The sequence below is a fragment of the Armigeres subalbatus genome, chromosome 3 (genome assembly GCF_024139115.2).
Source record: "Armigeres subalbatus isolate Guangzhou_Male chromosome 3, GZ_Asu_2, whole genome shotgun sequence".
Classification (NCBI taxonomy): domain Eukaryota; kingdom Metazoa; phylum Arthropoda; class Insecta; order Diptera; family Culicidae; genus Armigeres; species Armigeres subalbatus.
Window position 1 is genome coordinate 374,501,590 of NC_085141.1, and position 26,462 is coordinate 374,528,051.

At 43.0% G+C, this 26,462-nt stretch overlaps 1 protein-coding gene and 1 long non-coding RNA gene across 2 annotated transcripts; both read right to left on the reverse strand.

Annotated features, from left to right (window-relative positions):
* Nucleotides 1–118: 118 nt before the first annotated feature.
* On the reverse strand, nt 119–26,427 carry LOC134226530 (uncharacterized). Its single transcript, XM_062707361.1, has 3 exons — nt 25,751–26,427; nt 751–1,750; nt 119–681 (listed from the first exon to the last, which is right to left on the reverse strand). The coding sequence occupies exons 1-3, from the start codon at nt 26,014–26,016 to the stop codon at nt 184–186; spliced, it is 1,764 nt and encodes a 587-aa protein (XP_062563345.1). The 5' UTR covers nt 26,017–26,427; the 3' UTR covers nt 119–183.
* LOC134223666 (uncharacterized) lies at nt 7,277–7,853 on the reverse strand. Its single transcript, XR_009982664.1, has 2 exons — nt 7,715–7,853; nt 7,277–7,634 (listed from the first exon to the last, which is right to left on the reverse strand). It is a non-coding gene; the product is annotated as an uncharacterized LOC134223666 (long non-coding RNA).
* Nucleotides 26,428–26,462: the final 35 nt, after the last annotated feature.

Below are 26,462 nucleotides of genomic sequence, written 5' to 3' on the forward strand. Positions count from 1 at the left end.
TTAAATGGCTGACTTGAACAACGATTGAAACAAATGGAGTTTGAATGATCGTCAAGCCAGAACAGAAAACAGAAAAACTTTTGGACATATTTCAACTATTAGTCATAATACGAATCAATTTATTTTTATTTAAACATCTCTTTTTTATTTGGTGCGTCAAATATTTTTCTCTATTTTACAATTTCACATCATTTCGTCAGTAAACTCTCCCGTATTTTCAGTTTCGGGCTGTTGCCACATGTCATTGTTGAATACCTCCACTTTACAAACCACATTCGAATCAGTGGTCCCCCCGTCACCCAACGCCGGCTCCACTTCACCACCGCCATCGGAACTCCTGGAATCTTCGGCCGGTCGCTTTCTGCCGGGCCGGCAGGTCGACTTCCGCAGCTGCTTCCCGGCGGACCGGGACTTACAGTATCGGAACAGCTTCGTCCGGCAGAACTGCTCCAACCGTGGGGCATCGTACGTGCTGTCCCCGAGCAGGACGATGTTCAGCAGCAGCTGCGTGACGTTGGCAAACTCTCGAAAGCCGCGGGACGACTTCTGGCTGCGGTTGATTCCGGTCCAGGTGAAGTGGTTCCAGAAGTCCCGCGTGAACAGGTAGTCCACGATGGTGTACATTGCGTTGTCCCCGCTGGAGCAGTTATTCGGGTGGATTAGCTTGGCGAAGTAATCCAACTGAAATGATAGAACAGCATGTTTGTAGAGGGTACGCTTGATTATATTGGGGATAAAAAAGTCACTCACATATTTACGACCCACTGAGGGATCTGCCAACCTGGTGTTGAAATCGTCCAATTCCGATGCGTTGCTGATCTTCTTGTGTCTCTCGACCTCCGCTTGGATTGTCATTACCAGTTCGGAAGCTTGCCTCGACTGTGCTGCATTGTTGCGAAGCGATTTGGAGCGGAAACCTTTTTCCACTGCCGCTTGGACTAGCGAGTCAAGATTGGCTTTAAGGTTGTGGATTTCGTTGCGGAATGCCGTGTAAGTAAGTACATCTCGATTGGCGTTAGGAAGATCGATCCGGGATGACGAATCTCTGTTTCTTTGTTTGAGGATATCCTGAACTGCAATTTCCGCCAAATAATAGTCAGTAAAGTGCTGTAGGACCACAACGGGAAAGTTTTCCGTTTCAATGGAGTCGTCGAGGTGCGTTCCTTCCTTCCGCAGAGCGTAAATCGCTTCACCGTTCAACCGTTTTGGCCACATTAACAGATTGTCTTTGATCCAAGAAGTCGGAACGGCGAGTACTTCGATAGTTGGCGTTCCAGAAGTAAACTCGACAACGGCAAACATTTTGTTGAAGTTTTGTTTCATCGATAATGTAGAATTTGAGAACGGTTCAAAGTTAAAAGGTCGTGTTGACGGAAGTGGTATACCGTCTTGTGTGGCTTTGTCATTACTAGGATAAGTTTCCGTAGGATAGGAATGGACTGAATCACAAGAATTGAGCGACAGCCTATGGATGGACATTTTTTCCTGAAGCATTCGATACTTCTGGTCGGACTGCTGAATTTCCTTCCAGAAGGTGTGTGTTGCCTCAAGCCGTAGTTTGCACTTCTCACAAAAGTAGTGAGTCTCCGATGGAGACTGAGCGTTTAACCAGACTCCAAAGTGTTTATTTGCCATCCAGGCTAGGGATTGTTCTGTGATCGATGATCGTCCGTGAATGTTGAACATGCTCTCCAGTGTGCCATGGCGGAGACAGAGGCGACACCAAGTCACTTGCAGTGGAATGTCGTTTCTGGAACGGGTGAAAGGAGGTGCTACAGCTTGGTAATTGATTCATCAACGGAATTGTGTGGTTCCAAATGGCCGGAGCGAAATGCGATGACAGCAGCTCTTCGTGGGTGCGTGTGCACATTAACATCTCATCAATTGGTGAGCAGCAAGCCATGACTCGGCCTCTTCTTGTCAGATATCCGTGGCGTGCACACGCACCCACGGAGAGCTGCTGTCATCGCATTTCGCTCAGGCCATTTGGGGTCATATTTTTTTGAGATCCTGTTAGGTTATTTTTTGGATCCTGACGCTAATTTCAAAAGGTGAGTTGTATTCTAGGGGGAATGACGGCTTTGGCAGGTTTTGTTCTATTATTGGCAGGGCTGTTTTTTATGACTGACTTGCTCAAATTTGGCCTAAACATTCTTTGCATATCAAAGAATATTGTGACCAAATTTCATGAAATTTGGTCGATAAAAACCCCCCTAACAATAATAGAACAAAACCTGCCAAAGCCGTCTTTCCCCCTAATTATTAAAATATTTGATGATTTAAGAAAATCACAAAGCGCGTCTGGAAGACCGCTGAAAAACGGATTGTGGTTGGGAAAATCACGAAGCGCGTCGGGACGACCGCTGGAAAAAGGATTTGAAGAGAAACACGTTTTAATAACTTAACACTGGAGGTTTATTCAATTATGACTAAAAGTATGTAGCCACAGAGGCCGGTTTTATAGTTGCTGGTTGCCATGCAGTTGTTATATACTAGGTGCATAGCAACCGGTGTTGCTATGGGGACGTTATGTACAAAATCAAATCTGGGCTAGATTGCTTTGATTACAATTTCAAATGTTACTGATGGCTTACTATGATTTACAAAAACTAACTGCCACACAGTTTGCTATTATTTCAACACCCCCTCTCAGTTATTTTTTATTCTAAACCTATTTTATTTCTCAAGGCGATAAACGTCGGAGTGGCTAGCGATTTCGTAAGAATATCTGCTTGTTGCTTTTGTGTTGCAATGTATATCAGTTTAATTTTACCATCAGCAACGGCATTTCGTATAAAATGGTACTTCACGTCGATGTGTTTGACTCGCTTCGTTTCCTCTCGTTCTGCCATCGCAATCGCTCCTTGGTTGTCCTCATAAAGCGGTACCGGAAGTAGTGGACCTTGTTTATAACCGGTCATTAGTCCGGTCAACCGTATCGTCTCACTTGTGCAAGAACTCATGGCAACATATTCGGCTTCGGTAGAAGACATTGCCACTGTAGATTGTTTTTTTGATGACCACGCAACAGTGTTTCCATGCACCTTCAGCAGAAAACCGGAGACGCACTTGCGGTCGCACTCGTCTTTTGCATAATCTTCATCCACGTAGGCAGCTACTTCCGACTCCTTCATATTTCTTCGGTACTGTAATCCCATCTTCTTTGTTGCTTGCAGATACCGTAGGACACGTTTGGCATGTTTCCAATGCTCGTCACTAGCAGCATCTTGAAACCTTGTCAAATACCCAACAATGAAACACAGGTCCGGACGGGAACCTATCATGATGTACTATCATCAGTCCTCCTATGAGTTCACGATATGGGTGCGTGCATCGTCCGGCTTCTTGCTTTAACTGTAACCTGGGTTCAACTGGTGTTCTAACATAATTGCAGCTTTTCATGCCAAACCGAGCAATCACCTTCGCAATCTGTGCAGTCTGGGACAGCTTCATGGTTCCTTGTTCCAAGTTCCGTTCTATTGTAATGCCAAGAAAGTGGTGCATCTCCTTCATATCCGTCATTTCAAATTTACGCATTAGGATGGTCTTCACACGTTGGATGTCGGCTTCATGTTTGGCAGCGATCAGCAGATCGTCGACGTATACAACAATGTATACTGTATTACCGCCACAAACTCGAACGTATACGCAATAGTCGTGATTCGATCTTGTAAAACCCTCACTCGTCAAAAACTCGTTGAAATGGCTGTTCCAGCACCTGGGTGATTGCTTCAAACCATAAAGCGACCGATGCAGCAAGCAGACCTCACCGGGGTTTAGTTTCACCCCCTCTGTACACTGCATGTACACCTTTTCGTTGAGGTTTCCAAGCAGAAAGGCGGTTCTGACATCTAGCTGGTGAATCTTCAACCCATTCGTCGTTGCTAGTTCCAAAAGAGTTAGGATTGTAGTCAACCGCGCCACAGGTGCAAACGTTTCTTCGTAGTCCACGTGTCGCTTTTGTGAGTAGCCCTTAGCTACCATCCTTGCCTTATAGCGTATTGGACACCGTTCAGCATCCCACTTCACGTTGAACACCCACTTAAACGGTACGGGATGTACCTCTGAAGGACGTTGGTCCATGTCTTATTCTTCTGCAGCGCCGTCAGCTCACCTTCGATCGCTTGTCTCCACTCAGACTCGTTCGCGTGACCATGGACCTCGTTGTAGCATTCGGGAACCTGTATAGAATGTGCACCAGCAGAAAGAGCTTTGTATGAAATGAAATCAGAAAACCAACCTGGTCCCTTGCACTCCCGACCACTAGACATCGTAACATCATCACATGGTTCGTTCCTTTCTGATTGTGGTGGAAGTGCGTTGGTGCCTTCTTCGATGTTGTCTTCCTCTCCAGCTGCGCAATTATCAACGGTATGGCGAGCACTATACTTCACTATCTCCCACTTGCTTGAATAACGATGATACATTCTCCGGAATCACCAGGCGATGATCAATGCTTTCAGTCGATGACCTGAATGGAAATGATGATTCGTTGCACCGGACATCACGTGCCACATACATTTTCAGAGATTTTTCGTCCCAGAGACGATATCCAGTTGGTGCATATCCCAGCATCACACACTTTCGCCCGATTGGATCCAGCTTACTTCGTTTCTGCTTCGGTACCCAGGAGAAAGCTTTGCACCCGAATACTCTTAGCTTAGTCACATCAGGTTTTTCGCCATGTCAACGTTCCGCAGGTGTTCGCTTGTTCGTTTATCGCTTCCGTCGGACTTCGGTTCGTGACATACACAGCGTTCAGGACCGCTTCTCCCCAAAGGTACTTTGGTGCACTAGACTCCGTCAGCATCGCTTTCATTTTCTCCACTATGGTGCGGTTAAAACGTTCCGCCACACCGTTTTGTTGCGGGGTGTAGCCCACCGTTGACTCCTTCGTTAAGATTGCACGATCTGGCTTGAATTCAACGTGCACTCAAGCCTTCAGTAATTTCGCCAAGAATAGCAAATTGTACTTCAGCTTGTCAACGAACAGCACATACCCAAATGACAAAGTATACCTATTTTTCCCAACGTGCGACTTGCCCTTCACAGTACCTTGCTTGGTTGCTACCAGCACCTCGCCATCCTTCACACTGTCGATGTGAAGCGGATCTTGTAGCACTTGCAGTTCTCAAAATGGCTTTCGTCACTGACCATGTGACAACTTGCTCCCGAGTCCAGGACCCACTCGATTACGTTCTGCTCGTGTCACTTGTTCGCTCCTGAAACCAGCCCCACCTCTTTGTCGACAGGAATTTTAGCTACTTGTGCGCGACCCGCCCGTTTCCTTACCATGGGGCAATCAAACTTCTTATGTCCTAGCTCTCCGCAGTGGTAGCACTTTCCGGAAAATTTCGATGATTTCCCACGCCGATTACTGGATTTGGCCGCTAACACCACTCCATCCGACCCGTTCATAGCACTCGAACCGGATTCTCTCCCAGAACGCTTTTGCTCCTCCGCTAGAAGGCGTGCTTTGACGGTTTTTCCTTTAACTAGGCGGTAACGAAATAAAAAGCTGACTCACCATGTCGAGCTCAGTAACAGTGGCACCAGCGTCTTTCAACTGTCTTCCCAGCTCATCGAATCGACGGAAATGATCCGATAATGATGGTCCTTCCTTCATCCGCAACAAAGCCATCGATCGCCGAATGTACGTCTGAGCAGCAAAAAAATTTTCGCGAAGGTGTTTGCTAAAGACGTCCACATTTCTTTTGCGGTTTGCTTGTCGCGTACGTACTCGAGATGGCTGTCCGCAATATACGCCACCAGCAGCGCTTTTGCCTTCTCATCCTTTTCCTGGAATTCTTCATTTTCTTCCTCATCTTCCGGGGCATCCTTTGTGATGGCTTCCTTCACCCCGTGGGCCAATAATTAAGTCTCCACTCGAAACTTCCACGTGTTATATCCTTCCTGCTTTCTTCGCACTGGACATTTTGAATTTTGGAACGGCTTCGAGAACTTTCTTACACTTTTACTCTTAGGTATGGCGTGACTGGGCTCATAGCCTGAAGAGAAACACGTTTTAATAAGCACAAAGCGCGTCGGGACGACCGCTGGAAAACGGATTATGATTAGGAAAAACCAAAAGCGCGCCAGGACGACCGCCGGAAAAAGCATTGTGGTTTGGAAATCACGAAGCGCGTCGTGATGACCGCCGGAAAAAAAGGATTGTGGTTGGGAGAATCTGTAACCAAGAGTTACATGATTTTTAGTTTTTCAAATGTGCAAAATGTATTTTGTTATTGTCACGTTCCTAAGGTTTTTAAGTGTTGGGTTAGTAATGTTAATAAATTCAAAAACTAAAATTATTGTTAGTAGCGTTAGTGTTTTTGTAAATTTGAATTGTATAACAGTAGTGTGGGTACAAGGAGACATGTTGAACATCAGTGGGTGCAATAACACGACATGCAGGCGCGCGCGAATCCTGAAACAAAAGGGGGTGGTAATAAAGAAAAACTTCATCTTGGGAGGGATTGAGGCGCAATGAGAATCCGCCATCCCTCACTTTAGTTCTGGCGTTCGTGTGCTTCGGATCGAAAGAAGTAATTTTTTAAAGTGTCCTAGTGATAGATTGAGTGGTAGAAATATAGGTGTGTGATTAAGGTCGATCAGGTACGTGCATAGTTTAGTGCAACCCGATTTAAATTAACTTAAAACTAACGTAAAACTAATGACTAGTTGCGTTCAGTACGGCATTTGATGAAAGCTTTCCCGTTAATCTCACATGACCTTTTGTTGTACCTCACGGTACAACACCATTTTGTGTGCCAACCTAACGGTTGGCGAAGCACACGATCGGCCTAGTGGTCCCTAGCTGGCCACTACGCCTAAACCGTAAAGGACATCGAAACGCTCTAGCCGTGCGCGGCTATAATTCGTCAAACAGCAATTCCTCGGGCCCGAACCGTTGCCCTAACCATAAAAGAAAACCCCTCTCGGCAGAGTCATTCCGGTATCGTCCTGGGCTCTGTCGATGTAAGCCAAAGACGCCAGCGTGAGAAGCAGATCGCACCGTCAAGCCAAGACGATCTGCTATCCGATCCACCAGATTCTCCTTCCGACTACTACCACCACCCTGCCGAAGGCCCATCCAGACGGCTACAAGATCTTCGGCGAGCGCTCGTCCATCGTCACCGAAAACACCAGCAACACGACTTCAACAGCAGCAGTACCGGTACGTCCCTATTACTGAGCGGGTCGGAAGGACCTGGCCCAGGGCATGGGACTCTTAGGGTCGGCTTACAGGGCTGGTCAAGGACACAAGTAAAACACGTTCTTGTTCTTTTTGATATATATTCTTTTTGACTTACGGTTGTGTGTGTGTCTGTGTGGCGTGTAGTTGCGGCCGGCCGATGCTGGAGCTCTTCGGGATCCCGGAATGGTTTATCAGGGGAACGGGCCACCGATCGGATGGATGATTCGACGGCAGCTCAGAATGCCCTACAGGCGGCGAAAACGGGTGAATTACCCGATTGTTCCCTTTTGACGTCGATTGTCTGGACGGAATCAACGGTGCGGTCCCAACAATGTCCTCGGATTCTTTCCCTGGACTTTCGGGTGATCCACGATTATAAAAGGCCTTCCGGGGGGAGCGGTCTCACCAGTACTTCTCAGGCGAACGTTAACGGGTCCTGGTAGTAGGGTTAGGGGTTAAGTATGAAATTGGCTACTGGGGTTTGATTGCTAATTTCGGCCTCAATTTATAGCATACCTGATTCCGAATAATAGGTAAAATCCCCGATATGGGATTATACTTGAGCTATGTGGGTAACGGTGCTTGGTGGGTAACGAATTACTTTTAAAAACTTTTCTACCTTCTCACTTGGCGCTCTAGATCAGAAAAGACTTTAGCTAAATGCAACCCAGTAGCTCATACCTACTTTTCCCTTTTCCTTTCCTATACCGTAGTCGTCGTATCCAGTGCGGCAATACTTTTTATTCCCTTTGGCTCATTATTTTCATATGTAACGTCTAGTTGTGTTCAGTGTAAATGTATTGTGTTTAACAAATTTTGTTCTTTTTTTTTAGCTTATGAGTGATTTTTAAATTAATTATATCAACAATATTAACGTAACAATTTTAACTAATAATTTTACTAACATTTAGAATAGATATTACAATTAACAAACTAACAAAATTAACACTTTTTTTTATTTTTATTATTTAAATTAGCAATAGTTACGTAACGGTAACACCACCCTCTATCTCTCCCCAAAATTAATTGCATAATTTATTATCAATTAATTTTTATAAAGTTTAACTAAATAAATAGCATACCAGGTTTGAGTTGCAACTTTCATGCTTTAGACTTTCTCAAAAACAGACATTGTCGCGAGTAACCACCAGATAGTTCATTCCTTTCATGCACGGAATGCCTTCTGTACCGCTTCAAAATCTCCGATTCTGTTAAATGGCCTTCCCTTCTTCTAGTCAACCAAAACAGTAATGTTTCGTGGAAGATGACCAAAACAAAAAACATTGCTTGCGAACTAATATGATGCAAATTTACCGAATTGATGCTGATCTTATTTCCCGTTTTTCATAACTGATCGATGTTTCATTGGAGGGTGATTGGTAATTGGTATGGCGGATGTCGATATCAGAATTGTAGTGCAGATTAAACCGGTTTTAAAAAACTATCTGCAAATTTGTGATGAAGAATTTGTCACTAAAAGGCATATTTCCCTGGTCTGTTTTGTTCTTCGCTCACAAGCTACAATCCCTTACAACGACAGACTATTGCTTTATGTGTTCGAGTATTGAGTATTGGTTATTCTACTTTTAACGGAAAGAGACAGACCGACGACAGAAACATCTACATTCGTTCACATCAACTTCGCACTCTCTCTAACTTAATTTGCTCTCCATGGACGATACTATTTGATCTTGACCTTCTACACTACCTATTATCACTATCAACCGACGCGGACAAGCTGAGAATGCGGTATCTATAAATTATCCATAAACCGTGAATGTAGTGCTACAAAACCCAAAAATCTAAGACTAAAGAGTGGACAAATTAGTGCTGATTATTCTGATATACCAGGCTTAATATCTGCGGCAGAGAATATGCCTAGATTCTTGCCGTTTTCGTTGGAGAGCTCATACGAGCTGGTGCCTCTTCGCGAAACAATAGTGCATGGCACATACGCTGGCCCTAGCTTTGCATTAAAGTTGTCTCCAGCAGACGACTGTGAAAAATTTCTTTTGTACACGTGCTGGCCTACCTGGTAAACAGGGGCAGATTTCTGAGAACGAAGATTGTACGCTCTTGCACTGCGGTCATGAGCCTTCTCCAAATTTTTACGAACAAGGTCGTAAACTGCATTGTCAACCTTTAATCGTTGCTTATCTCGTTCTTTTTCAGATAGTTCTGACGTATCGGGATCTCTTCTGTGCTCTTCGCCAGTGGTGACGATTTCATGGCCAAATATGACCCGATATGGAGTGAAACTCGTAGATGAATGTAGCGTATTGTTTATAGTGTGCTCGATTGCGGATATTTTGGTGTCCCATTGACGCTGATCGGATTTCACATAAGTGCGAATACACGCATTTATGCTCCGATTTAATCGCTCAACAGGATTTGCCTGTGAGTGATGACGTGAATTCGCCCAATGTTTCACTCCATACTTTGTCAGAAAATTTTTGAAATCGTGGCTTAGGAAACTGGTAGCATTATCAGTGATAATGATCTCGGAACTGAATAACGCCTAAACCACTGTTCCTCGAGAATCTTCACAATCAGTGGTGACGATATTTTTCTGACCGGGACCAACACGGTCCATTTCGAAAATAAATCGAGCATGACAAATAAGTGCATATTTCCAGATTTTGATCGCGGTAAAGATTGAATAAAATCCACCGCAAGAATTTGAAACGGTTTCGTTGTCAACCTTTGATTCCCCATGGCTGGGTGTTGTGAGATGGAGCTGGGCTTGCACTCCTTGCATATTCTGCATTTAGCTACATATTTTCTAGCATAATCTGCCATTCTAGGCCAGAAATAGCGAGATTTGAGCCTATCGAGTAGCTTCTCATATCCGATATGTAAAGACCCATCGTGCTCCTGTTGAAGTATTTGCTCTCTCTTGCTTTCTGGAATACAGAGCTTCCATTCATGGCGATAGTCGAGCACTTCGGTTTTGTTTGGGACTAGTTTGAGCAATTGTTGATTCTCAATTTTGAAATCCAACTGTCCTTCAGGAGAATTTTTCACCTGTCTGAACATATTGGAGTACCATGCGTCTCCATTAGTAAGGACTTCTGCAACTTCCAGAGGACAGGACAGGGCGTCTGGAATGACGTTATCCTTCCCACGCCTGTGCCGTATCTCTAAGTCGTAACCCTGTAACTGGATGCTCCATCTATTCAATCTAGACGATGTGCGCCACTTGCCTCTCATGATGTGAGTGAGAGCAGACGCATCCGTGACCACAGTGAAATGAGCCCCTTCTATGTACGGCCGAAATTTCTCAATGGCACATATAACGGCCAACCCTTCTTTTTCTGAAGCTGCGTAGGCTTTTTGAGCTGGCGAAAGCTTTTGAGAAAAATAAGCGATTATTTTCTCACCTTCTCCATGCAGCTGAGTCAGGATAGCAGCGATGGCACTATCGCTTGCGTCCGATTGAATTTGAAAGGGAAGGTCGAAATTGGGATTGGCTAATACGGGCGATGCGATTAAGCTTTCCTTCAAGCTCATGAACGCTTGTTCTGCTCTCGGATTCCAGACGAGAGTTTTTTCTTAAGGAGATCAGTGAGAGGCGCTGATATCTCACTAAATCCTGGAATAAAACGTCTATAATAATTTGTCATCCCGAGAAACCGGCGTAGTGCTTTCAGAGATGACGGTCTCTCGAAATTAACTATGGCCTCGATACGGTCCGGGTTTGGCTTCAGTCCTTCGGTTGAGAGGATGTAACCTAGATAAGGTAATTCTCTCAAACAAAAGCGGGACTTGTCCAGATTAATTGACAGATTTGCAGCCTTCAACCGGCGAGCGACTTCTGATAATGTTTGGATGTGGGCTTCGAATGTGTCGTTTACCACGACAATGTCGTCGAGGTACACGAACATTCGGTTCCAGTTCACCATATCCCAGAACATCATCCATTAGCCTAGCTAATGTGGCTGGACTGTTTACTAGGCCGAAGGGAAGTCTGGTGAACTGGAACAATCCTCTCCCCAACACCGAGAAAGCAGTGTATTTGCGAGATTCTGGATGCAGCGGTATTTGTAAGAACGCTTTCGTCAAATCGATCGTAGTTAAGTACTTGCTTGCACCCAGTCTGCTTAATATTCTGTCTTGGTGTGGGAGAGGATAAGCGTCGCGTTTGGTTCTTTGATTTAGGCGCCTGGCGTCTAAATACAACCGTACATCCCCAGTTGGTTTAATTACTGGGACGGTGCTTTGTGACCATTCACTTTTGCTGGGCTCAATGACTTGTTGTTGTAGCATTTTATCGAGTTCCTTATTGATGCGTTTTTGCATCTCAGGTGATGTCGGATAGGGGTTTATTCGGATGGGGGCCGAAAGTTTGAACTCATCCTTCAGCTCAATCTTATGAGTTGCAAGAGATGTTACATCCAATATTTGCCCCTCAATGGCAACTTTAAATTTAAGTTTGACCTTATCTAATTGAGCTTTTTGTGTCTCGCTCAAGTTTCCCTCTTCTTCCTCGCTCACTTCCCATTCTAATTCCTCTATTCTTAAGTTTTCTTCCATCTCTTTCTCCCTTCTTCGAGACTCTCGACTCAAAACCACTGGCTGAATCTGGAAAGCTCTCCAAAAATCATTAAAACCTAGAATTAATCTTCTTTTTAATTTGGGCGCCACGAGAGTCTTGATTATTCGGTTTTCGTTATTGAAGGTGATGGGCAAATACACAAAACCTTCAACTTCGACAGTTGATCCTGATGCAGTCTCAACATGCACGTCTGAGGGAAATATTTTCAATTTCAAAAGTCTTATGAGCTTTTTACACCCTGCCCCCAAAACTGACCGATGTGCTCCACTGTCTAAAAGGCCGATTATTTCTCTGTCAAACACACTCACTTTTACAAACGGCCGGGTGTCTCCATCGACGCGAACAAAAAGCTCGTTCACGCTGGACACGGGGGAATAATCGTTATCAGAGACCGGTTCAAACCCACTCATTGAAAGCTTCTCAGTGACACATTTATTAGTTGGAGGATTTCGACGATCTATTTCAGCTTGCCTCCTCATGCTGAATCCGCCACGTTTTTTTGACACACGGGACAAGCTGGTGTTATGACATCACCAAACCCGCAAATCCTACAAAATTTGCCTTTCGGCTTCGTACAATCTGCGTAATGGTGTCCGCTTAATCTGCAATTGTAGCATACGCCCAAGGGAGGTCGTCTGTATTTTCCAGCCATCGCTGAAAGCGTGCTCTTAACAGAGCCCTCGACTGGATCCATCACATCATTATTCTCATTCGTGTCCCTGAAGCTTTTTTGAGTTTCTCTTAACGGTTTGAATTTCTCTGTGAACTCATTTTTAGGTTTGCTTCGAGTGAATACGCGTGATGTCGTATTCAAATTTTGGAACGTGCTTTTGGACTTCGTTAAATCCGTTGCAGCAACTTCATTGACCTGGGCATTTCTACCACGGGCCACACTGTCGTGAGATTTTTGGAACATTGTCCAATTGTTCTCGTCAATAATTCTTCCATACTTTTTCAGTTTGGATAGAGATCTTACTCCGGCACCGGTCATGGCGTTCTTATAATCAAACCGGAGATTACGCCAGATGATATTGAACTTCCTGCGGTCCGAGATTGAACGAGTCATCGAATGGAAAATTTTCATCATATCGTGAAGATAATCAGTAAATTTTCCCCCCCTAGACTGCCGTCTCTCAGTTGCTTGTACTTCCAGCTGAAAGTCCAAATCGGGTGACAAAAATTCCCGTTTTAATTCTTTTTTCAGCTCATGCCAATTCCGAAAATCCCTATTCTCGGTTCCCTCAATGAACCAGTCTTTTGCGCGCCCCGCAAAAAGATGAATGGCACTCCTGTATAGCTCTTTCTCTGTGATGTCCTCAGAGATGCATCTCATTTTAACTTCCTTTAGGAACTCAGTTAGCTTTCTTCCCTGATCTTTTCCATCATACTTTAATCTCCATTCAGCTACCGGAATTCTCTTCAATTCCCTCTTTCTTCTACCTTCTCTCCTCCCTCTCTCCCTTTTATGTCCTACATTGGACTCTAAGCTACTATCCGAACTAGAGTGATCGGAGCTTTCGGTTACTGATGTAACCTCAGATGCAGATGAGAAGCTTTGTCTGCGATGTCTTTTTTTCGACTCTCTTTTGGACGACTTTTTCCCTATTTTCGATGGAGCTTTATCCTTTTTGATTTCAATTTCGATCTTCCTATGTCAGTACTATTATCGGAGCTATCTCCCTTTGAGTCTAGCATTAAACTATTCAAATTGAAATCAAAGCCTATCTTGCTATCCAACTCTTTTCCTCTTCTTTCTCTTTAAAAATTCCTCTCTGTATAAACGTCTCTGGTTCATTCTTCAGAGACGTATCCGGCTCTTTTCAACCGATCGTTCAAACTAATCAACACTTTCTCCAATCTCTTTTTCCGTTCTACACTATCTTTTGCTTCTCTCATTTTTCTTTCCTCTTCGGCAATCTGAATTTCTCGCATGTGCTTTTGCTGTTCTGTGGTTTGTTGAACAAACTTTTTGAAAACCGAAATGAGTTCCTTTGGATTTTCCTTCTTTCCTTCCTCATACTCAGACAGCACTCTCAAAATTTCTTCTGATCTTCTAACCGACTCATTCATTTCCTTTCTTTTAGAAGCTATCATTTGATTCGTCGCTCCTTCCTGCTCTAACTGCTCTTCTATCTCTCTACCTGACATAGTTGTTTCATTCAATGTTTCTATTTCACTTCTGACCTCTTCTAGCACATTGTTCAAATCCGATTCAAGTCGTTCAGTATCTTTTGAATGATTGTCCGTCTCGTTAACTTCCGGATAGAATTTCACGAATAGTTCGGTAGTCAACCTCCCTACTCTCAAGATTTCTTCCTTGATTCTATCCGCACCTGTAGCTTTGGACAGGATATAGTTTCGAACTCGATAATGAACTAATCGCGTTTTTAACTTCTGACGTTGTCGAGCATCTGTCTTCGGATTTTCGAGCAAGCCTCCTATTACCTTTATTTTCGCACTGATAGTAACTAATTCTTCATTGACATCGCGCCAAGGTTGGGAAAACGCAAACGTTTTCGACTCTTTCTCGCTTTTCAGTCTATCTTTAAGTTTTCTTCGCTTGATACTTTCGTGTTCATCGAAGTGAAACAAAATGTTCCTGATCAGTAGTTCGTATTCAACTTCATCGATCGAGAGATGGGAGACATCCATCGAAGCGTACATTGTTTGTAGATCCATCATTGTTCCACTGCTCGGTGGCTATTTCGGGATTGAAAGCAAGCTATTGTGTGTACGATTGTAATTAATTGAACACAAGCAAACTATTTTTTCCGTGAATCATTTACTGTATAGGGTAATTAGTCGAATCAAGACCCATTAACAAAATTGCTATACTGAAAAATACCGTTTCCTAATTTTCGCTATTTGGTGCAAACACTGCAACACTGTAAGCTTTTGAGAGTGTTCGCGCACTAGTAGTATGATATCTAGAAATTTATCACTTTACGGATGAGAACAAATTGGTGATACCGGATAGAACTACACCATTGATATAATTTTTGGTGAATTGGATAACCTAATTTTTGCACGTGTTAATTTCACTAATTTGATATCCTAGTTTTCTTGATCACTCTGATAGAGTTTTTCCTTGAATCCTTGACCAGAGCTATTTTAGTTGGGCGTCAATTATTACTGAGCGGGTCGGAAGGACCTGGCCCAGGGCATGGGACTCTTAGGGTCGGCTTACAGGGCTGGTCAAGGACACAAGTAAAACACGTTCTTGTTCTTTTTGATATATATTCTTTTTGACTTACGGTTGTGTGTGTGTGTCTGTGTGGCGTGTAGTTGCGGCCGGCCGATGCTGGAGCTCTTCGGGATCCCGGAATGGTTTATCAGGGAACGGGCCACCGATCGGATGGATGATTCGACGGCAGCTCAGAATGCCCTACAGGCGGCGAAAACGGGTGAATTACCCGATTGTTCCCTTTGACGTCGATTGTCTGGACGGAATCAACGGTGCGGTCCCAACAATGTCCTCGGATTCTTTCCCTGGACTTTCGGGTGATCCACGATTATAAAAGGCCTTCCGGGGGGAGCGGTCTCACCAGTACTTCTCAGGCGAACGTTAACGGGTCCTGGTAGTAGGGTTAGGGGTTAGGTATGAAATTGGCTACTGGGGTTTGATTGCTAATTTCGGCCTCAATTTATAGCATACCTGATTCCGAATAATAGGTAAAATCCCCGATATGGGATTATACTTGAGCTATAAGCTTTAGACTGTGCTTGGTGGGTAACGGATAACTTTCAAAAACTTTTCTACCTTCTCACTTGGCGCTCTAGATCAGAAAAGACTTTAGCTAAATGCAACCCAGTAGCTCATACCTCCTTTTCCCTTTTTCCTTTCTTATACCGTAGTCGTCGTATCCAGTGCGGCAATACTTTTTATTCCCTTTGGCTCATTATTTTCATATGTAACGTCTAGTTGTGTTCAGTGTAAATGTATTGTGTTTAACAAATTTTGTTCTTTTTTTTTAGCTTATGAGTGATTTTTAAATTAATTATATCAACAATATTAACGTAACAATTTTAACTAATAATTTTACTAACATTTAGAATAGATATTACAATTAACAAACTAACAAAATTAACACTTTTTTTTATTTTTATTATTTAAATTAGCAATAGTTACGTAACGGTAACATCCCTCATCCCACAATCTTCAATAAACCACAAACTACACATTGAAAATCAATAGTTCGTCCAAATTAATTTTCACTCACACGCACATTAAATAAATCCAGAGTTTTCTTCCACAATAGAATTCATTTTAAATTAAGAAGAGAATGGTGACAATAAACTGCAGGTTGTTCGCGAAACCCCTCCGATTGCCCAGTAGTAAGCCGACCTTGAGACCCAGTTCGAGGGGTCACTTGGTATTGAAAAGCTAGAGAAGGGTTAAAAATCACAAAGCGCGTCTGGAATTCCGCTGAAAAACGGATTGTGGTTAAGAAAATTACAAAGCGCGTCGAGACGCCCGCCGAAAAAAATGATTGTGGTTTGGAAAATTACAATGCTCGTCTGAAAGACCGCTGAAAATGGATTTTGGGGGGGTTTTAATCACAAAGCGCGTCGGGACGACCGCTGGAAAACGGATTGTGGTTTGGAAAAACCCAAAGCGCGCCGGGACGACCGCCGGAAAAAAGGATTGTGGTTTGGAAATTACATGGCGCGTCGGGAAGACCGCTGAAAAACGTTGGGAAAATCACAAAGAGCGTCGAGATGATCGCCGGAAAAAGGAATGTGGTTTGGGAATCACAAAGCGCGTTGGGACGAGACCGCCGGAAAAAGGAAAACACAAAGCGCGTCTGAAACTGGGTGCTGCGGATAGAGCCGCACTTTTCTGCTTTCAGGCAGATAGAAGGGATATTTTGAAATTACTTCCATGAGCAAAATTATTTTGCAGTTACTTGGCTGTCAAACATTTCCCGCTCTTCGAATTTCTCTTTCCATGCTGCATGAAGGCGCACAAATGCGCAAGACTCTACATGACTTTACGATGGTTTACATACATTCCTGCTCCAATCAGCTGTTGAATCTCGTGAAATTTCGTAACGAGTGCTTTTTAGTTGCATTCCTATTAATTTTCCATTCAAAATATAATGTGAAAATATCTTACAGTTTAGCGAACCATTTACTCTACTTCATCTTCGCTGGCGTCATTTCCTATGTTGGAAATAAAAAGTTGAAGATTCGAACTGTTCATCGTCCCATGAATTTTCGTAGCCAATTCGCTCAATTCTCGTAGAAGACGATGGATATAGTTTTAGACGCGAAGTACTCGTATCGTGCTGTCGTTCCGTCGTAGGTCGTCAATACACGACATCTTCGGGGCAAAATTCAATTTGACATGCTTTGGAATGATCCATCGTTGAACGGTTTTGCACACCCTATCTGCGTAGTTCGCAGATAGGATGTACAAAACCGTTCAACGATGGATCTTGGTGCCATAATGGTGTTACCCGCGGGGTGAAAAGGCGTATTGCAGCTGCAAATAGGGCTTATTACGGACTTCGTAATAGGCTTAAATCCCGTAGTCTGCAAACGAAGACAAAATTCGCGCTGTATACTATTCTGAGTCTAGGGGCCCTCCTTAGCCGTGCGGTAAGATGCGCGGCTATAAAGACCGGGGCCGGTCTAGACAATTTTCGGTTTGAAAATTGTCTTGATATCCTTGGGCATAAAAGTATCATCGTGCTAGTCTCATGATATACGAATGCAAAAATGGTAACTTGGCTTAGAAACCTCGCGGTTTATAACTGTGGAAGTGCTGAATGAATACTAAGCAGCGAGGCGGCAATGTCCCATCAGTGGGGGCTGTAATGCCAATAAGAAGAAGAAGAAGAAGAAGACTACTCTGTTCTTCCGGTGGCTTTATACGGCCATGAAACACGGACGTTAAAGGAGGCTGATCGGAGTGTTTGAGCGTAAGGTGCTGCGGACAATACTCGGCGGTAAACAGGAGAACGGTATCTGGCGGCGTCGCATGAATCAAGAGTTGTACCAGGTGTATAAAGGGCTGAATATTATTAAGCTTATACAACACGGCAGACTACGGTGGGCTGGTCACGTTGTTCGTATGTCGGAAGAACGTCAAGCGAAGATAATAATTAGTAGAGAACCCGGAAGAGGCCGCAGTCTTCGTGGAAGGACACGTACACGATGGCTTTTTGCAGTTAAAGAAGACCTGAGGGCGCTCAATGTTCAAGGCGACTGGAAGCGATTGAGTCTAGTGGAGAAGGCTACTTCATTCGGCGTAGGTTCATCGGAGAGCTGTAGCCCATCAAGTATAAGTAAGTATCTGCGTAGTTCTCCGCCGAAAGACTTCCCTTTCGTATACGTTACGTTCAAGGCGATAAAGCGAATCTGTTAAAAAAACCGCGTGCGTAACAACAACAGCTCCCAGATGTAGAGTTGATCACACGTTGAATATTTGCAAGTAGATGTAATCAGCGATAAGATGATCCAAAGAGGAGCGCCTAATTAATAAAATGCTTTAACTGTAATAATCAATATTTTTTTCATGCTAATATCATGGGCAAGACAAATAATAAATCTGCAGTATGCGGAGGATTTTTAGGGTTCCACAAGAGCCACAGCTTAGGGTGATGATCTCCCTAAGAAAAAATCTTCATCAGGATGTCGGCTACCCAAATATAAAAAAAAATGATTCCCCTCCCACTGAGAGCGTGACGTAATTTATGGAAGATTCGTAAGAAAATCTTCATCAGGATGTCGGCTACCCAGGAATAATACTGGTGGTCAAGTTTGACTATACCATGAAGACCTAGATATCCAAACCTTGGGAAAATTTGCTTCTGACAGGATCCTGTATCACATTCTTTAATAAACACTCAATCAAGTTTAGTCATCTTGATCGTAAGGACAGTGATCAATTTTTTTGAATATGAGATGCTCAAGGTCCTCCAAAACGTTCTCGATTTCAGTCTACGGTATCTACCACATGCGCATCAATTTTCTCGAATACGTGATGTTCAAGGTACTCCAAAACGTTACCAAGTTCAACCCAAAATATCTATCGGACAACCAAGGCTTTTTGCAAAGACCTCAACATCGATATGTACCAGACCTGGTTCAATAAGCATATACGCACCATGCAAATCGAATTTGCTTGAATTTGGGATGTTCAAGGTACTCCAAAACATTCTGGAGTTCAGCTTAAGGAATCTGCCAGGTTAATTAATCAAGGTTTTTGCTATGTTCTTATTTTTGGCATATACTCAATATATCCAATAATGTAAACTCAATTTTCTGGAATACGTATCAAATCCGGCATTGGCGTAACTACCTCCGATGCCTAGGGGGGGGCTATAGCCCCTGTATATTTTTTCTCGAAATTGACCCTCTTTTTCAAAATTCTCGAACATTTTAACATCTCATCATCAAGTTATCAGCGGTAATGTGACAAATGCAGTCTAACCACCTAAGGCAATTGCGGATCCATCACACTCATTCATATTATTTTCTTTTCTCAAGCACGTGCACGTGTGCACGTGTGAGCAACAACTCACAGTCTATGTTTAATTGCGCTCGACTAGCGTTAGGCAGTGGATATATTTGCATACTTCATAAATATTCTATCTATCTCAAATGAAAAAAAAAATAGTGCAACTTTCCATGGATTCCGCCGAGAGATGAGAATCCTGTAGTGATCCTGACTGGAATGTTCCAGGGACTCTGACGGAAATCTCTAGATATTTCGACGAGAATACCGATGGGAGCCTCCAGGGATCATGAAGGGAATCCACTAGAGATTTCGGAGGGAATGTTTCAGGAATTCCAACGGAAAAATTTCAGGGATACCGACGAGAATGTATCAGGGATCCTTCACCCTCCAGGAATTTCGACGGGAATATTTCAGGAATTTGAAGGGGAATATTCCAGGGATTTCGTCGAAAACCCTCCAGGAATTCCAATATGATGGTTCCAGGTATTTCGTGAGCAATGTTCCAGGGAAGAATACGCATATCGTCGAAGGTTTCCGAAGCAATCCGTCAAAGGACTTCGAAGCAAATCGTCGAGCGACTCCGAATTAATCCTTCAGTTATTTCGAAAAGAATCCTCCAGCGATCCCGAAGGGAATCCTCCAAGGATGTTGAAGCAAATCGTTGAGGGATTCCGATGCAAATCATCAAAGGATTTCGAAGCAAATCATCGAATGGTTCCAAAAAAATTTCATTTAGGGACTCTGAACAAAATCTATGAGAAATTCTGAAGCAAACCGTCGATGTATTCCGAAACGAAACGTCGAATGATTCTGAGTCAATTCTTCGTGGGATTCCGAAGCTAATCGTCAGCCGGATTCCTTATCGTCTAGAGATCCCAACGCAGATCATTTGCAAAACGTCGAGAGACTCCGAATTGAATCTTCAAAGGATTACGAAGCAAATCGCCGAAGGATTCTGATTTGTCAAGGAATTCCTAAACCAATCTTAAAACAAATCTGGAGATATTCCGGAGCAAATCAACGAGAGATTCTAAAGCAAATCCTCCATGGATTTTAAAGGGTATTTTTCACAGATTCCCAAGGGTATTGCTTAACAATACTGGAAAGAATCCAGTAGGAATTCTTCTAGATTACAATTGGAATACTTCGATGAATCCGAAAAGAATTATTTCAAGCATAATTTTTCATAACGACGTATGTAACAAAAGTAAACAAAACGGGGTTTTTAATACAACGTGACAATCACACGCGGCTTTATATAATACGCATCGATTTTACTGATTTCAGATCTTAAAATTCTTTAATTCAATCTTTTGGCGAATCGACGTATGTAAAAATTTCTATTTTTGAAGTCTCACTGTTACATACGTCGCTTTAACATATGGGAACTAAGAGCGACCTATGTAACAAAAAAATCAAAACAAAACAAAACTGCAGTTGCGTCAATCGTGCACTATGGAAAACCGACCAATGTACACCGACGTACGTGTAGCATACCGGTGTATGTATAATTTTATCGTTTTTCACAATGAATTTGAATGAACTGAGCTTTACTGTGAAGCACGCTTATTACGTGTCTTGTAATGATGCATGCCAGCGGAAAAAAGTATTGAAAAAAGATTTAGTTTTAAAACAGTTTTAGAAAAAGTTTTGCCAACTTTCTGCAAAGGATTTCTCGAATCCTCATATTTGTTACATACGTCGTTATGAAAAATTATGCTTGATTTAGAGATTGAAGTGAGAATTCTTCTCGGATTCTGATGAGAATCCTTCTCGGATGCTGATGGGAATCTTTCTCAGAATTCAGAAACAAGCTATTTTTTTCCACTCATTTCATTAAGTATGATAGAGTGAATATGAGAGATAACTCTTTAGTCTTCAAACTTTTTCGGTAATTCATTATGCTATATGTTGAAAACTGATATCACTACTTGTTTCGTCCAGGGTGGGACGACCCTACGTTGTGATTTATTTTTAATGGGGATACTCCGGGCAACGAGTGATGAAAACTACTGCTTCTGAATTGGACTTCTGATTTATTGCCTCCGAGAGGCAGCGTGCCAGCTCGGAGGTTACGTTATGAACACTGTACATTAGATGGATTGGGGAGTCGCCTTTTATAGGCGACTCTTAGTACGGAAAGACAATTATAACATATTATATAATTACTAGGGACGTGTGCACAAACATTCAAATTTAAAATCTAATTGGACTTACAGCGCGCCAACTGCTACGCATATAACGCTAGCAGTTGGCGCGAGAACAGAAAACAAAAGTGACACAATATAAAAGAATGATACACGCTGCACTGGCTTCAACAGCAGCTACGACGGTGAGCGCAGTTCGTGATCGAACATACTGCCCCCCAAAACGAACGTTTTCGAATTCCTTTTTGCGGTCGGGCTGCTGTTGTCGATCGTTTTATTGCTACTGTAGTGTCTGGTAGTGCAATCAATTTGTGCACACGCTTGGTTTGACTGATGCAGGGAGGGTGCCGGAATGTTGATGGATGTTCCGGTCACAACATTTTGGTGCTTTATCCAATCGACGCAGACGGTTCGATGATGACTGACGATCTGATGATGCGGCGCTACGGCCAACGGAATTCGATGCAATGATCCGATGATGATGTTGACGAGGTTGTGATTCGGCGCAACGGCCAACGGAATTGGACGTGGTCCACGAAAATTACGCTGACGGTCCGGATGTGACCATTGGCGTCTGGATGTGACCGCTGGGGTCCGAGTGTGACCGCTGGGGTCCGAATGTGACCGCTGGGGTCCGGATGGCGCTGCGGCCGGGAAGGTTGACCCTGACGGTCCGGATGTGACCGCTCGGGCCCGAATTCGGACGCTGGGTCCGACTGTGGATCCTGGGTCCGGTTGTGACCACTGGGATCCGAATGTGGACGCTGGGTCCAAAATGGCGCAACGGCCGGGTGGGGACGGATGGTACGCTCCGCTCCCCTAACAGCCCTGTGGCTTCACACAGCGGCTTGGTGGCTTCTTCTTCTTCTTCGGTGGATTTGGTAGTCCGACTGGAACGGATGGCTGGCCGATTGGGATGCTCGGGATCCGACTAGGCAGCTGGGGTTCGCTGGGATGTTCTCCAAAATGCTGATCCGAAGAAGAGATTCGATCCAGTGTCCCACTGATGTCAGCAGCTTCCTTCTCTTCGAAGTCCAGAAATCCACTCCAGGCACCATCCTGGTCACGGCACCAATGTTTCGTCCAGGGTGGGACGACCCTACGTTGTGATTATTTTTGATGGTGATACTCCGGGCAACGAGTGATGAAAACTACTGCTTCTGAATTGGACTTCTGGCTTATTGCCTCCGAGAGGCAGCGTGCCTGCTCGGAGGTTACTTTATGAACACTGTCCATTACATGCCATTGAGAGTCGCCTTTTATAGGCGACTCTTAGTACGGAAAGACAATTATAACATATTATATAATTACTAGGGACGTGTGCACAAACATTCAAATTTAAAATCTAATTGGACTTACAGCGCGCCAACTGCTACGCATATAACGCTAGCAGTTGGCGCGAGAACAGAAAACAAAAGTGACACAATATAAAAGAATGATACACGCTGCACTGGCTTCAACAGCAGCTACGACGGTGAGCGCAGTTCGTGATCGAACACTACTAACTAACTTATCAAATCCTATATTGGGCTATTTTTTTTCTAGGGAGGGCTAAGCCCCCCCTAGCCCCCCCTTATTTACGCCAATGAAATCAGGTTATAAAAGCATAGGATTCTAATTTCCATGATCATAAGATGTCTAAGGGGTCTTCAGTTAGCCTTTGGAGCGTAAGCGCAGGATTGTCAATCCGGAGATGGTGAGTAAGGTTCGGTCCGGTCTAGGATGTTTTCAGGTGGGAAACATTCTAGATTCCCTAGGCATAGCATTTCCTTTGTAATTACCCACAAGATACATACTCGTGCAATGGTGGGCATAGACAAATTTTCAATTAATAACTGAGGAAATGCTTATAGCTTGAGCTTGATTGACTGCCCGTAGATGCTACTCCATTATAACCAGATCAACTGTGGCTGCTGTGGGACTAGCCACTCATCTTCAATGTACAAGTTCTGGCAACCCCAATGCGGAATTTTATTGGAGTTATCGGGTGAGGTTGACGGCCAGAGGTTCGTTTTGGTTTACGAGCTACCAATGTGGTAGTTGGGAGAAAGCAATTGATAGAATTTATAATTGGATGTAGGAAACAATTTTTTTTTGTTCATTTCCAATTCTAGTGGCTACTAGGTCTATTCTAGGTCAAATCAAAGGTATAAAATATAAACGGAAACGGTTAATGGTTCTAGCGATTGCTGGAACATTAGAATTATAGAGAAAGATACAAAATAGCGAGCAAAAGCAAAAGCGATAGTCATATGAGTACCAAATTCGTCTTGAAAATGCTAATAGAATATTAAGTTGAAAAGCCGGCTACGTTCCAGTTGGAATGTAGAGTCATAAAAAAGAAGAAGAGAGAATATTCCAAGGTCCTACTAGATGCTAGATGCACAATAACTAAGAAGGTGTTTGTGTCCAACAATTTGGATGCGAACTTTCTTGTTAAGGCGTATAACGGACTTGGATGATTACATCAAACAATACGAGTTCCAGGATATTTTAGCCAATCGTAAAGGTCTGCAATGGCTAGTACATGTGATGATTGAAGTCATATAAGCTTAATGGACTCACTGGGATATCATATCCAAAATCATTCATTGGATAGGTAAATGTCGTTTTGAAAATTTGCTATTGAAGTGACCTGTGATACATAACGTTTTGAAGAGATATAATTCAGTCTGTATCGAGTTGTGGAACAGAAGTTCTTTGAAAATTGTTCGACTATTAGAGCAACCTTAAAAAACTAGTATGACATCATTTGTTCTCGATTCGGTATCGAGTCTTAGAACATCAGCTCGTGGAGGTTCCACTGTAGCTTGTAAAAGAATTAAGTGATATCCTACCAGCTCGACGCACCTGCTGAGATGTACAGCGATGCACGGTTGCATCGTTCAGGACTTGGTTGATCGGGTAGATCACATGTTCTGAACTGTATCGAACTCAAGAATGTTTTGGAGAAATGGTAAGGCCTGTAGTTGCGTGTAAAATTAATGAGTGAAATCATATCCGCTCAATGTACCTGCTAATATGTTCAAAAATGGACGAATACGTCGTTCAGGGCTTGGTTGATCGGGTATATCACATGTTCTGAACTCCAGGACGTTTTGGAGACCCTGAAATAGTTTACGTTTCTTCAAAACTCGATCAATTCTTGTCTTATGATTACATAGATATTTTTGGACATATCTTTCAGCTTAGGACCGTTTGTTTGTAGACATATTTCCTGATACATTCGAGGATATGTACTCCAGGACAGTTTGAACGACCTAGAACATCCGAAAAAATATTTCAACGATTTTTCAGTTATATCAGAACGCCAGATAACAATGTAATCCTTCATCCTGAAGGAATAAAGTGCAAAAGACCCGCATCTTGTCACTTTTACTTCAATGCGGTGGTGTCGGTGAAAAGAATCCTCTCTTGTTAGTTACGGCCTTAATACCCCTAGTGCTTGAAATATTATTTATTTATTTTGCTTATTTCATCTGACTGTGTCGTCTACATGAAAATTTAAAAGCCATTTTGCCAAAAACTAACCAAAGTTATTGTATTTTAAAAGCTGAATCTAAAACAAATAAATAAATTTTATTGTTGATAAAAACGGAATAATTTTGTTGACGAAATCGGAGCGTAACAAAATCGGAGCGTGATAAAATCGGAACATACCTGTATTACGGAACAAACTTAGTTCGCAATCTATTTCAGCATGATGATCCGTAGACCACCACTCTCTGCGAGCATTTTTTTTTATAAGAGAGAATAGCTGAGAAACTCTTTTGAAACCCTGTCCTATAATACAATATTGTTGAGCATTCACTTTATAGCTCCAACTCTTTTTCATAAACTATTCAGTTCAATCAAAGTTAATTACCTGTTTTCCGGGTATTAGACCACTCGACTTGGACATTCATTTACAAAGTTCTGGAAACTCAGATGTGAATATGTGCATTATGTGGAATAAATATTATGATGTGAAAAATGTATTGGAGCCTACTACTGAGGGTCGTGGGTTCGAGTCCCATCGAGGGTGTGGTACCCGCGTGTGTTAAGCACAAAGATGTATATAAGACTGACTTCTGTTCAATTACGATGTGCAGCATGCAGTTGCTGTTGCACTTATACTTAGATAGTGTAGCGTACACGGGTGTACTTCATAGATGCTACGTAGAGTAGATCAACATGATATGATGCTTATATGACCGAGACATCAGCCACCACAGAGGGAAAGTAGTTACCTTCAATATATTCTTCAAATCATAATCTTCCGCATAATGTACCAACATATTCACATCTGAGTTTTTAGAACATTCTATAAACATAAATTATTCAATATTTCAATAATTATTATTGTTGTATGAGAATTTTCATAAAAACTGCTAAGTTAAACTTACCTATAAAACAGCGTCGGTTCCTGGTATTCCAGCGAGCCCCAAGCCGGCAGTCGACCGTATCCATCGTTCGAAGCTGTAGCTGCTCCTTTGTCCACGAAATGGGCATTGCAAACTCGGGCCTCTATGGGCGACAACCCTCCGGTACCGGTCCGAATGGCTTCGCTCCAGCGAGCCTGTAGCACTTCATCTCTCGGAAGTGGGGTGGTCCATTCGATATGCCGATTGCTGCACCCGGGAATACAACAGCAGGACGAAGACGACGACATGACGGAGGCGCCGATGTATCAACTACGCGAACGGAGGACCAAAAAAAAAACAGGCACTGTTTTGCTTCGAGTGAACGTTGATGAAGCCAAATGAATGCAAACAAAAAATCACGGAAAGTGATACACTCTTAAATTGAATATGGCATTCTCATCGAAGACAACGATGTAAAATTTCTAAAATTTCGTCGTACGAGCTGTGGTTGGGGAAAGATGTCGAAAATGTTTTGGATTATAAAGTGAAAAATTACCAAATACCTACATTTTCTAAAAATTTAAGCAAATTTTAAATGAGTCAAATCAGTTAATATCTCATAAAACAAATGAATCTGTTAGTGGCAACACTGGTCCATACGCACCCGATAGGTTCATTTTTGCGTCGGACGGTACGGATCGGTGACAGTGAAGTGCTACCGCGACGACGCCGTTGTTCGTCTTGCCAAGGCAGG